Source organism: Sciurus vulgaris (assembly GCF_902686455.1).
Source record: "Sciurus vulgaris genome assembly, chromosome: 1".
NCBI lineage: Eukaryota > Metazoa > Chordata > Mammalia > Rodentia > Sciuridae > Sciurus > Sciurus vulgaris.
Window position 1 is genome coordinate 89,944,979 of NC_136461.1, and position 14,951 is coordinate 89,959,929.

At 37.5% G+C, this 14,951-nt stretch overlaps 1 protein-coding gene across 3 annotated transcripts in view; it reads left to right on the forward strand.

The window, feature by feature from the left end:
• Positions 1 to 14,951, forward strand: part of CDC14A (cell division cycle 14A) — a 169,954-nt gene that overhangs the window by 69,251 nt on the left and 85,752 nt on the right. For all 3 annotated transcript variants that reach the window (XM_079110671.1, XM_079110669.1, XM_079110670.1), the window contains 2 exons: positions 4,956 to 5,022; positions 8,149 to 8,211. In XM_079110671.1, the coding sequence (XP_078966797.1) occupies positions 4,956 to 5,022; positions 8,149 to 8,211 (130 nt within the window). The remainder of the gene's footprint in view (positions 1 to 4,955; positions 5,023 to 8,148; positions 8,212 to 14,951) is intronic.

Sequence of the window (14,951 nt, forward strand, 5' to 3'; positions counted from 1 at the left end):
GGCAGATCCAAGGGCTCCACCTGAGGAGTTTAGGGAAGGTCTCCGAGATTGGGCCCAGAGAGTGAGGTGAGCTGGAAGGAGGAAGCATGTGAGGCAGGCGGGACTAGCCACAGGGCCTTGCATCCCCGTTGAGGGTGTGAACTTTACCTTGAAAGCATTAGGAACTTAGTGAAGAGCTGTAGGTGAAGGGTGACTGGATTAGATTTGCTTTTTAAAATTATCACTCTGGTTGCAGTGAAGAAAACTGATTAGAGAGAGTGAGAGTGGCTATAGAAAGGCAGTGGTGGTGGAGTTGGTGGGTAAAATACATTCAAAAGGTCCTTAAGAGGGAAAAGCATAGTGAAGGATAGGCAAGGGGAAGAGAGAAATGGGGAGGCTTCTGGAAGGGCACCAGCCTGGATGACTGTGGAAGTTTTATCTTTCTTAGACCTGGAGTGCTAAAGGGCCAGATCATTGTCTCTGTGGTTTCTGGAGGAGGAGGACGGATTCAAGAGATTTTTCTTACATAATGAGTTTAAGGCACCCAAATGGAAATGTCATGTAGTTGGTAGGCTATACTGTTTTGGAGTTCTAAGAAGGAGTTTGTGCTAGAGAAGTGAATTTGAGGGTCTTTGCCGATAGATATGTAGATGAGATTGTCTAGGGCAAATGGTTTTCCACATGTTTCCTTCTACCAGCAGCATCTGCATCACCTGGAAACTTGTTAGAAATGCAAATTCTCAGGCTCTACTTTAGATCTCTTGAGTCAGAAATTTGGAGTGGGCCCAGAAATCTGTGTTTTAGGGAACCATACAGGTGATTATGATGCACACTGAAGTTTGAGAGCCCTGGTCTAGGGAGAGAGAATGGAGTGAGAAGAATTTGGGCTAAAATTGTACCTTGTAGAGGTCCAACTTCTAAGGGGTAGGTGAAGGGCATATTTGCAAAGGAGCTGGGAAGTAGTAAGTAGGCAGAAGGAAAATTCAGGGACCAAGAGAAAAGAATATTCAAAGGAAGAAAGAAGATACTCACTGGTTCTTGCCAAAGCTTCCCTGGACTTAGAAAGTAAACCCAGAGTCAGAATAGATCAGGGGTTACAGGGGGCTGGGAGAAGGGAGAATGAGGAGTGACTGCAAATGATCATTTCATTTCTTTTTGGGGTGATAAAAGTGTTTGGGAATTGATGGTGATGGGGTTGGAAAACATTCCTAGTATACTAAATCCCACCAAACTCTGTGCATGTTGAAGAGGAAGGTGAGAAATTCTGTAAAGGTATCTTCTTTTGTTTGTTTATTAATTAATTCTTTTTGGTGGTGCTGGGGATTGAACTTAGGACCTTGAACATGCTGGAGAAGTGCTCTACCACTGAGTCATACTCCTATCTTCCGCTGGAGAGGTCTTCTTTTAAAGAGGGGGCCAAAAAGGAGGTGGTAGCTGAAGCAAAATGCGGAGTCAATAGCATTTGGGGTGACTTGTTCTTTTTAAAAAGCGGTTGAGACCTGAAAGTGTTTAAATTGTTAGGAAGGAACCAGGAGAGAGATTATGGACAGGAAAGAGAATATTGATAGTGTTAAATAATGATATAATCTCAGCATAGGAAAGAACTTTTGAGATTAATAGAGCCTACTGTTTTCCCAATCCCTGAGATCCATTTCATATTATAACAGATGAGAAAAATTCCTACTCAAGTTTGAACATTGTGTGGGGCAGGTAACTCGATGCCTTTCAGGACCAACCTGTTTGTTTTCAAATGATTCTAACTAAACTGAGTAGTTGAGGAAAATCAACAAGAAGGACTGGTTTATAAAATGGATGGCAATATTGCTTTTATAGAATAAAATCTATCAATTTTAATGGGCTTTTCAAACCTGAAAGACATGTCCTTCACTCTGACTTCTAGAAGAATCCTGTCCTGTTACTCACCCAGCCTTTGCGAATAATGTGGTATTAATTGTGTTAGTTCTGTTTTTTCAATTATCAGCTTGGTATTCAGTTTTCATGGTCTTCAACTTGATTTACCACGCATTCATCTGATTTCCAGCTTTCAAAATTCTCCCTCTCCCCCGCCCCTCCCCTTTTCCCCCTTTCCTTTCTTATTCTCCCTATCCATGCTGGATTACCCGGGGGTTGGAAAGAGTTCCTGGGGTGTTGGTAGATACCTGGGTTTGATCTTCCTCCTTGACTTACTTTCTCTGTCCCTGACCCAGGGAATATATAACATGTTTTTGTGTCCCTTCACTGTATATTTACTCTCTTGTGTCTGTAAGGGAGATGTTACTAGTAAACCATTTCTTTCTTCCCTGGTGTGAGGGCAGGTGTGGGAACTGTTGCCTTTATGTAGCTGTCATGATGTATCTAAATTACCTGATAGTAGGTGCTCAAAAGAGGTGTGTGTCATTCCTTTCTTCAGTCAGGAAGATATTACTGAATTTCATGGTGTTCCTTCTTATATATTTCAATTTATAAACTTCTGTTTGTGTTTCCTGCTTGCTGAAATTGCTTTGTGTCCTTATTCTGTCACATGGCATATTAACTTTTCCTCCCAGCTTTGTAGGTGTGCAGATTTGACCACTAAGTCATCAGACTGCATGCTCTCTTTCTTTGAAAATTTTCATTTTATTTTTATTATTTATTTAGAGTCTTGCTATGTTATCCAGGCTGGCTTTGAACTCCTGAGTTTAGGTGATCATCCTGCTTTAGCCTCCTGAATAACTGGATCTACAGGTGTGCACCACTGTGCCCAGCTCAGAGCTCTCTTTTCAGTTTTTGGTAACGGTTGTGACTGTGACAGGACAAGAGATAGCATAGTTTACAGACATCCAGAAAGATTAGGTCTATTTGTGAAATCATTTAGCCAAGGCCAGGGGTAGGAAGATGTATTTAAAGGAATGGGGAACACTTCTAATTCTTATAATTTGTTTTTTTACTCTTTTTGAAAACAAAGGAATTTTCTTTTTAAAAATTTGAAATAGTAGTTTTTGACCTACTGTGAGAGCTAGTGAATTTAGGAGAGAAAATTTTATCTTTATTTTTACTAACCTTATAATTTATAGGATTAAATTTAATTATAAAATTTTGAAGTAAACTATAGTAGCTTTAGCAACATATTTGACTCTGTCACAGTAGAAGGCATTTTTTTCACAGGTATTTTTAAGCCACATTTCTGTTTTTATATCTTAAAATATTATTTATGCTCATTTCTTCCTCAAAAAGTATGGGAGTTATTATCAGGCCTGTCACTAGATCTTGCCATGTATTAACTTAAAAAGTATATTTTGGGGTATTATAAATTTGTTCTTTAATATTTTAATAACTTTGTTTAAATTGGTTTTCCATTAAAATTATATATTTTATTTTATTCATTTAAAAACTTTAGACCATTAAAAAATGGGTGGTCCATCAGATCACTGCAGAGGCACCCAGAGTCTGAATCCTTGCCCCAAAGAGACAAGTATTTGCAAAGGAATGTGTAATTGTTAATATAAACTAGTATTTTATCTTAGATCTCTAGCTACTCCTTTATCTGGTATTAGTCATTAAAATTTGCTTCTTAGCATGTGATTTACAGTTTTATAAGATAGTTGAAAAGACATTTTGTTTTCACTGAAATAAGTTCAGATGGTATTTAAAAACAATAGCAAAACAACAAAACCCCTCTTGAAATCAGATTTAAATATCTGAACTGACCCTATATACACAGGTTACTTTTGAAGTTTCAGGAGTTAAGCAGTATTTCTGTTAACCTTGGCTAACTCACTCAATTTGTATTAGGCTATTAGGATGCTGAAACACAGAAAATGTTGGAGTTACATTTTAATTCATGGCTTAGCAGCGACAGGTTCAAGGTACCTTGGATGACTGGGGATATAAAACTTTGTTTTATGTTAATTATGTGTAAAAGCCCTTAAAGATTGTGTTCTCTTTCTGGCTCCCTCCCAGATGCTGTCCTTGGGCTGGTGTTGTTAGGGGCCTTGACTTTGTCAGGGCAGTGCCTGACAGTGGCTCCTTCCTTGGGTCAGCAGTGGGGTCTGGGCTGAGACCAAGAGACTTGAGGTCAAGTTTCTTGTCTCAGACACCTTGGAACATTGCTGGTGTTAAAGCTCCAGTGCCAGTTCTTGTTTAACTGACCTGAACTTGATACTTCAGTTTTATGTTGCCTGAAGTAGATCTGCTGAGTTGCTCTAAAAACTTGAATAAAGCATGAAGCCCTCAATTTTTGGTGCAGTAGGTTCCCACTCTTGATAGAGCACGTCAGGGTGCATAAGTAGCCCTCAGGGATCCCAGGAGATTCTTGGGAAGTGTGACTGCGTTTTCCTCAGCCCCTCCCTGCTCCCTGTAGGGAGGAGATGGCTTTCAATCCATGAAAGTAACTACTAAGTTCTATTGACCTACATACACTGTTCCCCTTACCTTTCTAATGCTGTGTGTATTGCACTCCTGACAGAAGATTGGTCCCCTGCCAGAAGGCCTATTGTAATGATGAATGTTTTACTTAATGAAACAGCTCAAGTCACTGTTAATAAGAGTGGTAATAATATTTAAGTGTTTCTTTGTGCCTCGCCTACATGAAGGACTTTACCTATTTTTTTTTATGTCATCTGATGTCAATTCTATGAATGCTAGCTTCTCTCATTAACTTTGTTTCACAGATGAAAAAACCAGGACTCCCAGAGGTAAAGTAATTTGCTCAAGTTCTTACCCAGTACTTGGCAGAGTGGGAATTTGAACCAAAGCAATCTGACTCTGGGGCTTAGGCTTGAATCTACTTTCTTATTAATTCTGCCTGTTGGATTAGAGCAATTTCAGAAGTGCTTCAGTGAAGCTGCAGTAGTTAACTCTTAGATTCTGACATGCTGCATAAGTTTGCCATGCTGACAGCATGAAGCTGAGCAAGCATAACTCAGGCTGACCTAGGCATATTTTATTTGAAAATTCTGAATGCAAGTTTTTAATGTTAAGTTTATTTATGTTTATAGGGATGCTTCCTTTGGAAATTGCACTTACAATCTCACCATCCTCGACTGTTTACAGGGAATCAGAAAGGTAATACTTTTTCTTGCTATAGTTGGTATAGTAGTTTAAAAAAACAGAAGAGGAATAATCCCAACACCTTTTTTTGCCATTGGAGAAGAAAGAGGGAAGCTAGTGAGCAGAAGGGTTTTCACTTCCTGATTGATGATTGATTTGTAAAGTACAGCTAGCCCTCAATATCTGTGGGTTCCTCCTTGATGATTCAGCCAACCTCAGATGGAAAATATTTGGGAAAAAAAAAAAAAAAAAAGAACAAAACCAAAAAACCCTGCTTCTCTACTGACCATGTATATAGACTTCCCCCCTTTGTCATTATTTTCTAAATAATACAATATAACTATTATAGCATTTACATTGTATTCAGTAATATAAGTTATCTAGAGATGATTTAAAGTACTTGGGAGGATGTGTATAGGTTACATGCAAATACTGTACCATTTAATAATAGGGAATTCAAGCATTTGTAGAGTTTGGTTATCTGTGAAGGGTCCTGGAACCAACCCCCTTGGATATGGAGGGACATTGTGTAGACAGACAATAGGGCAAACTGGGTTGAGGGAGGCCTCCCTTTCTCATTTAACCTATCTGTGTATCTGTGTTCTGGGACAAATTGATCACTTCTACCTGAAGCTGTGCCACTGACATTTCTTTGTTACCCAGTGAGCTTCATTCTCAAGCTAGATCTTGGTGTGGGAGATACAGGAAGTTATCTAAGCCACTGTTCTATTAATTCACCCCTGCCCCAGACTTGACTGAGTCATAAATTCTGGGGGTGGGGACCTACAATCTGTGTTTGAACAACCCCTCCAGATGATTTCATACACTCTGATGTTAGTTAGTTAGTTATATTTATTTAGTTATTTATAATTGTATAAAATGAAGAAGGTAAACTAAAAGATTTTTGGGATATGTTTAATTTACAATCTGAGAAAACATGCAAGCTGTCATGTGAATTATTCCAATGAATTCTGAAAGTACAAAATTCCATCTTGGGCATAAAGCTATGATTTGTTATCAGTCAGAAATGAATGTGTTATGTAACCCATTGGTTATATAGTGTCAGCATATATATAGTATTTTATGCATATACACACACATATGTGTATATATATATATATATACATGGTGTCAGTAGGAGTGCTAGCTCAAGTTTCTTTTCTGTAATATAAAATTGGTTTTGCTATGTTTTGAGTTGAAATAATATGATATATGCTGCCTGTTTTATGTATGCTTGTTTCTGACTTTGATATTTTATTTTATTTATTAATTTTTTTTCATTGGTACTGGGCATCAAGTTCAGGGTCATATATGCTAGGTCAGTGCTCCACTACTGAGCTACCCTGTCTCCAGTTCTGATACTTTGTTTAAAAAAAGGATCCTAAGTCTTCTAAGACTTAAAAATAGTTTTCAGATATTTTTCTCTTCATAAAAGCTGTGGTGATGCTGTAGTCTACCCTGCCAACAATATCATGGAAGTGCACATCCAGAAATACTAGTTAAAAGGTTTTATGGAGATATTACCCAACATATAATCCATAATTATAGCATTTAGAGAAATGCCTGAGGGAAAAAAGTAATTTACTTATTGTCAGTATTATTGTTATTTAGCCTCTCCTTCCATCTGGTACCGGCTGCTGTTTTTATAACACAAAATTCAGAAAGAGTTCTCACTGGAATATCCCTGGCCATTATTATGGTAACTGGTATCTCAATATAGAAATTCATGACATACTTCCTGTTATACAGGAAAGGTGTGACTTAGTAATGAATACAGCCTTCCCTAAACTTGTTATTTCCTCAGATGTTGGGGTCTACCCAAATATAGATGAGATTTAAAGGATCTGGTAGGTATTCCACAGATCTTTAAGCAGCTGAGACACTTTGGCCCGTGTACACTCCCTTACATGATATGTCCTGCTCTGGGCTGTTTTTGTGGTAGGGAGAACCCCTGTGAAAATGTGCTCAAAGTGTGGCCCCATTTTTGCCTTTTTAGGGAAGACATTTTTCTGACTTTGATATCTTAACATTGTCATAAGCATAGGTCTTGTGTTATGTGAACATATAGTTACATATGCAAGTATACATTTTAAAAATGAGAAAGGAAGAAAAGTAGATTATTTAGAACATTTTTCTCACTGTTTTCATTTTTTCACTGAATGGTAAGTATAGATGAACTAAGTTGCTTTTTGAAAGGTTTAACTTGTTCTACTTTTTCTGTAGGAATTGCCTAAACCAGTGTTGGCAGAATTTAGCATTTATAAGAATTACCTAGGAAAGCATGTTAAAATGCTGATCCTGGGCCCCATCCCCAGAGAGTCTGATGTCACAGTTCTGGGATGGGGCCCAGGAATCTGTCTTTTCTTGTAAGCTATCTTAAGTGTTTTTGATGCAGTTGGCCTGTGACCTGTATTTTGAAAAATACAGGTTTTTCAAAGCTGAAAGTACGGGAGCTTAGCTTACTAGTTTCTTTTTCTATTTTTAATGACTTGATCATGTAACTTTAAAATATACCTGTGGGTTTGTTTTCTGTTGTAATCTGTACAGCTTCAGGGTTTGTAAAATAAAAGACTGTCCCCCTGAAAATATTAGATCTGAGCAAGCTAGATAATTTTAAAAAGTTTTAAGTCATTTGTTACAAAAAGAAGTGTGAAGCTTTCTTTGTTTTGTTAAAAATATCAGTTTTTTCCTTCTAACATCAGACTAACATCAGAAAACAAATTGTCTCAAAGTAGTTTTAGAAATAAATTAGAAATTAAAAATGCCCTTTTTTGTTAAATATCTCATTAGATTAAGGAAAACAAAACTTTCTAAGAATAACTGATTATTTTTCTATCAGAGAAGTTAATCACTATAATATATATTCTGTCATAGGTATAGTTCTCATTGGATTTTGACCATAAAGTTGCCACTTTGTCCCATTTTTACATACATTATTAATTTCAAATAAAAATTAGTGTAAATTAGAACCCAAGAGACATCCTTTGTGGGACCACTGTTGTGAAATGATTTCTAGAGATGCATAAAATTAAAAAAGCTTGAAAAGTTTCAAGCTCTTATATTATTGTTATTGGGAATTTAAGAAATGATGAATTTATTTTATCAATTTAGTGTAAAAACTATTTCAAATTCTTCTTTTAGGGATTACAACATGGATTTTTTGACTTTGAGACATTTGATGTGGAGGAATATGAACATTATGAGGTTTGTACATTTAATTTTTTTTTTGCAAAATATACTTTCATACTGATTAATTTTTTTCCATCTAACTGCTAAATAAAAGCATTCTTGACCACCCACCCCCAGTTGTTTTGTCCTTTCAGCTTTGTTTTTTATTGTTGAACCAAGAGTCACCAAAATTTTAATTTAGGAAAATGCCATATTTGCTATATATTCTCTTATTAAACTTTATTGACAATCTTTTGTACCTTTATAAGAAAAAATAATTTTGAAATATAGTCTGGAAAAATTGTTATTTTATTTGAAAATTCAACTTTATTTAAAACAAAACTGGATTTATAACTTATAATGCTCTTGACTGTATATATTCTGTTTTGGAACAGAGTTGAATGCACTTAGTTTTAGGAGTTCATTGAACTTTTCCTCATGGCACCGTTAGGAAGCTTTCAGATGATGTCTTGCCTGTCCATTCAGGCAGTGGCTATCTGGGCTGGGTCAGACTATAAGCAGATGTTGAAGAAGGGCACTTTCTGAGCAGTGTAAGGAGTCTAGAAGTCCTTAACTTTTTTCTGACCCATGAGAAGCCTGTGGAGTGTGAGGAGGCTGGACATTCACTGAACATGAGCTCATCTGCTGGGTGCCCCCAAGAGAGTAATAAAATTTATCACATCCTTTCTAAGACCAGGACAGCCCTCATTTTGGGGGCTCTAGTCCAGGCTATGTCTATTTGAATATCCTGCTTGCATGTTACATTTCATAAATCTGAAACAAAACTAATATCTTTAATCCAAACACCGCCTTCTGCTTTGTTCATCTATGTTGACATCTATGGTGTCACCATCCTCTTGTTTGCCCAGGTTCAAGCCTAGAAGCATCCTTATTATCCCCGCCTTAATCTACTGTTTGAATTCCTGTCACTGGTGCCACAGGATATGTTCTCTTTCTCCCTTCCTCTTCTCGCTTCCTTCCCACTAGCTCAGGTCTCGTATGGTTTCCTGTGGACTAATATCATTGCTCTCTGCCTGAGTGCTGGCCTTCTCCTCCCAGGCTGCCTGAGTGATCCTAAAACAGAGCTCTCATCTTATTTTCTTCTTGGCCCCAAACTGGCTGTGGGTCCCATTGCCTTGCAAAAAGAGGATATTCTCCTCCGTCTGGAATTCTCGGCTCTGTTGAGTTCCACCTACCCTCATGGCCTCATCTCCTGGTTCCGCACTGTGTGCACTCTCTGTTCTAGCCTCTGAGCTGCTTACTTACTGTTTCTCAAATGTCTCTGTGCCCCAGCTGAACTTGCTTTCACCCAGCTTCACATCTCCCTTAACTCTTCTCTCCTCCTTTTCATCTGTGTTCAAACCCTACACAGACCAGACTGCACCTCTGGAGTATTCCCTTCCCATTAATTTCATGGTTTTTAATTTGTGCTTTTCATTTTTCTGACATCATGACTATTTTCACACAAGCTTTATTTTCCTTCTTAGATTGCAAATTCCCTTGGGTGGGATTTGTCCAAGTTGAAAAACATACTGCATTCTTTGTTACAACATGTCAACATAATGAAATTACTACTTCTCCAAAAATTAATAAATTTAGTGCCATTTGTTAAAAAGTTCCCAGCTTTTTAAAAACTATAAAATATTTTTGTGGCATTTGCATAGTAGTGAAAGAATCCTTTCTTTTTCAAAACAGAAGACTAGAAACAAAGGGATGTGCACCTATGGTTGGATAAACTGTGGCACATGTACATCATGGATGCTGTGTGCACATTTAAAAACATGAATTCAACTATACTACATAGGGTGATTACTATAATATATTGTTGCAAAGACACAGAAGAGTGTTTATAATCCCCTTTAAAAAATAAAATATAACAAGACACTCCCACCTCATACATATTATAGGTATGATGCTGTATGATACATACTACATGTATTATATCACGTGCACAGCAGTGATATACTTTGAAGCTAATGAAGTGTAAATGTTGAGACCTCTTGATTGAATGGGTACCTGTTAATGTTCTATACCAATTTTATGTTAGTAATTCCGTTTTTTTTTTTTTTTTTGGTACTAGGGACTTAACCTGGGGTACCTTTCTATTTTTTAGTTTGAATTGCTAAAGGCCTCATTAAGTTGCTGAGTTTGACCTTGAACTTGTGATCCTCCTGTCTCAGCCTCCCAAGTCCCTGACATTACAGGTGTGTGCCACCACACCTGGCAAAAATTTTTTTTTTCCACGCAAGAGATTTTTTTAAGTGGATAGGCAGAGTGTCTGCCCGCAGGTTGCGAGAGAGAGAGAGAGAGAGAGAGAGAGAGAGAGAGAGAAATAGTGAGAGCAAGTGAGAGAACGAGTGAGAGAGAAAAGGAGAGAGAAATAATTCTGTATTCTTAAAGTGAGTCTCCAAATTAGATAAATTTTAGGTCCTCTTCCCCCAAATAACCTGGATGTCTACCCTATGTATGTAAGCATGGAGAAAAATATATGACCAAACACTAAAGCAATTTTAATAAAAAGAGAGGTTGGTGAGGGATACAGAAGGAAAGGAAGGAACAAACACTACAATAAAGAGGACTAGCTCAATGATGTTTTACTTATTTCTTAACCATCTCTCCCTCTCTCTCTCTCTGTCTCTGTCTCTCTCTCTTTTAACTTTCATGATGATGTTGAAGGGTGAGTTGAAAGTGCTATTGAAAAACCTTAAGCACGTGGTACAATTCAGTTCTTACAACCAACCAAACATCTTGGTGGGGTGAGGCCTCACCCTGTGAGCTAACAACCACCATCCAGGGATTAGGACTGGAGTTAGTCGGTTTTGGTGAACATTTGAAAAGTTTTCTGTCAAACATCTTCCTTTTTGAGAATGATGTATCTATTCTATTATACAGCCCATAAAAGAGAAAATGACAAAGTGGAGTGTTTGGCATTTCATAAATGTTTTCTTTATAAATAAGTGAGTAAAGAAATGACCATCTTTGCCAACACTCTGGGGCCCAGTCACTTCTTGCTAGAGCTCCACCTCTTGATGTCTGCCCTGCTCCAGTGAGTCTGGACATTTGGTGAACTTGTGTGGAGTAGCTGAATTTCGACATTCTATTAGCTCCAGCAGAGTCAGCATTCCAGTGAAGGCACTGTAGTTTTCAAAGTAAAATTTTTATCATCCATGGCAATTTGTGAGAATATCACCCTGATGACTAGGAGATATTCAGGATGAAATCTTTCAAAGGCACAAGTACATGTAATATATAATATGACTCAAGAAAAAGCCTCAACCAGTAAGACTGTGTCTCTATGTGATATGAAAGGGGAATCTTATGATCAGAATGCTACTTACAAATGTAAATGATGAGGTCAGCAGAACATGGGAAATACCCATTGAATATTGTCTATTTATAAACCTCTGCTCATTCTGCCAAAGGTTTTATCTGTCTTTATCCTGTAATTCAAAGGTGTAAAGCAGCACTGTCCAGTAGAAATATTATGAGAGTCATATATATTTTAAATAATCTAGTAGCCACATTTAGAAAAAGTAGAAAAGAAATAAAATTAATTTCAATTATAGATTTTACTTAATGCAATATAGCTAAGATATTATTTCAATGTGTAGCCAATACAAAATTATTGAGAGATTTTACATTTTTAATTTAATTTTTAACTTGTTCTTTTTAGTTAGTCATGATAGTAGAGTATGTTTTGACATATTTTTACAAACATGGAGTATATCTTATTCTAATTAGGATCCAAGTCTTGTGGTTGTATATGATGTGGAGATTCACTGTGGTATATTCATATATATACATAGGAAAGTTATGGCAGATTCATTCCACTGTCTTTCCTATTTGCATCCCCCCTCCTTTCCCTTCATTCCCCTTTGTCTAATCAAATGAACTTCTATTCTCCCCCTGCGGCCCTTGTCTTAGCATTCACATAATCAGAGAGAATATTTGACCTTTGGTTTTTTGGGAATGGCTTATTTTGCTTAGCATTATAGTCTCCAGATCCATCCATCCATTTACTGGCAAAAGTCATAAAGATATTTTTTTATTGCTGAGTAGTATTCTATTATACATATATACCAAATTCCTTTATCCACTTATCTTTTGAAAGGCACCTAGGTTGGTTTCATAGCTTAGCTATTGTGAATTGAGCTACTATAAACATTGATATGGCTGTATTACTGTAGTATGCTGAATTTAAGTCTTTAGTGAGAAAAGTGAAGCCGGAGTTAACCACAATACCAGACCTTGTACTGCAGAGGTATAGTAACAAAAACAGCATGGTATTCGTACCAAAACAGATATGAAGACCAATGGAACAGAATAGAAGGCACAGAGACAAACTCACATAAATATAGTTATCTCATACTAGACAAAGGCACCAGAAACATATACTGGCAGAAAGATAGCCTCTTCAACAAATGGTGCTGGGAAAATTGGAAATCCATATGTAGCAAAGTGAAATTGAACCCCTCTCTTTCACCCTGCGCAAAATTCAACTCCCAAAGTTAATCAAAGACCTACGCATTAATTATTTTACATTTTTTGAGTAAGGCTTTGAGACATAATGTGTACTTTACACTATGGCATACCTTAATTTGGTCTTGAAACATTTTAAGTACATAGAAGCCACATGTAGCTAGAATGCAGATTCTGCAAGAATGACAGGCTTGTTAGGTTGCTAGCATCGTCCATCAGTGTGACAGGAAGTCTAGGAGAAGAAGAACAGGTTATATTTCTTGCTTTTTGTGATTTAATTGTTCACTGGAGAGTTCATTTCAAGGCTCTGTCTTGTCTAGAAAGCTTGGGGTAAGATACCTCAGGCTCCTGCTTTATTTTCATGTGACTTGCAAATGGCACACTGCATTAAGTATTGCTGTAAGCACTGAGGGTTGGTTTCCATCTTGTGTAAGTGTCTTTCAAAACCTGGTCTTTCCAGGTCCTTTGCCAACCTCCTGTAGAACTCTGCAGTTCCTCCCATTTGCACTAATCAAACAGATACAATTCTGGCAGCTATACAGGAAGGTCCAGAAAAGGAACTGCAGGTGGTGATCCAAAAGTTTCCTGTAAGAATTAGTGTCAAAACATTCATACTTTTCCTACATGTTTCTTAAGATGTTCTTGAAGAACTTGAGGACTAAGAGAGCCACCACTGCTTTGAAATCTAGCCATGGACTAGTTCAGAAAAATGAAAAATAGACATTTAGTCCTAGGGAAAAACAATGAGGATGAATGAATATGAATATTCTTCTGAATTATGTACCTGTACATATGTGAGAAACTCTAAACTCTCCAGTAGCAAAGTTATAGGTTAATGCTTATGTAGGGTGATAATTCTGCTTAGGAGACCCTAACTCTAAGTGGGGGAGATTACTGTTCTTACCAAACAAGACTGTGCCTGTGTTCCACTGATCATTAATGATTCCACTGATCATGAATGATGCTATACTTAAGCAGTCATTGTTCATCAGAGAGAATCTGATGTCTTCAGTTTGTTATTCTAGTTGTTCTTAAGGGGCTTTCTGGTGTTTACCAGAGACTTGCTGTTTTTGATGATGTCCTTATGTTGCGTAAACACAGATGAACTCACAGAAAAACACAGAGGAAGCATCATGCTGTAGCAGTGCCCTGTCCTTAATTGTGGGTATGGGAAGAAATGCAGAGCAACAATGCTTCCAGGGCAGCTCATGGGGTTGCCTCCTCACTGTAGCTTGCACTTATTATTCTATCCAGCATTTGGCCCCTTCAATCTCCATGAACTGCCTTTTGGAAATTAGATGGAACCTGAAGTTCAAAAACTACTACAAAGCTGAGAAATTAATTTCTTTCTTTGAGCTTTTTGTATCTGCCATTGTCCTTCCTCCCACGCCACACAAATCATTCCTTTTTGTTTTGTAAAAAAAAATTAAAAATATATCCTGTGAAGTCATTCTGTGAGTATGAGAATATTTCCTGGAACATCAAGCTGTTTTTGACTTGACCCTGTGCTTCACACGCTGACAAGCCCAGGCCACATCTTTACACTGGCTACTTGGTGCCAGTGAGAGCTGCACTTGGCTACTGCTTCTTTAATGACAGAGGCACTGTTACCGCTTACCTGGGAGTGGAGTCCCTGCACAGGGCTTCCTTTTGTTTCTCATGATGGCATACAAAGAAAATGATAACATTTGCTCAACACCCTGTGATCATAATCACAGCTGTTGGCATCTGGCCTGGGTACTCTGGCTGTACCAGTCCTTTCCCAAGCAATTCCATGGTGGTCAACTCTGGTTAGGAAACTTTGTTTTAAAAAAAATAATGATGTTCAAATAAACATTGGTTATAAGAAAATCATGAAGCCACCTTACTCTCTACATGGCCTTAATCTAACAACTTTTCAGTTTGTTTATTGAACAGATATTAAGTGTCTCCTATTAGCTCACTGTATTTTCCAGGTTCATTTTTTTTTTTTTTTCTTGTAGGAGACTACCTGTAATTTTATTCCTTCAAGTGTAGCGCTGGAGCCTTCACTCTTACTACCTGAAGCCATAGCACTTGCCTTATTCTGCAGACGTTATCGTGTTTGACTCTTGCCACCAGCTGTCATCTCTGATTCTTCAAAGTAGTTGTCTATGCAGAGTTTCTCATTGAGCCAGGACAGGCTGAATGTGTAACGTTTGGCTCCTGAGATAATTGCAGCAATTCATAAGTCATCTGTATTGCCATCTTCTCTGATAGGGTGCTCTTCTGGGAGAAGAACATTGCTGTTCTAGAAAGTAATGTCAGGTTCTCTTAGT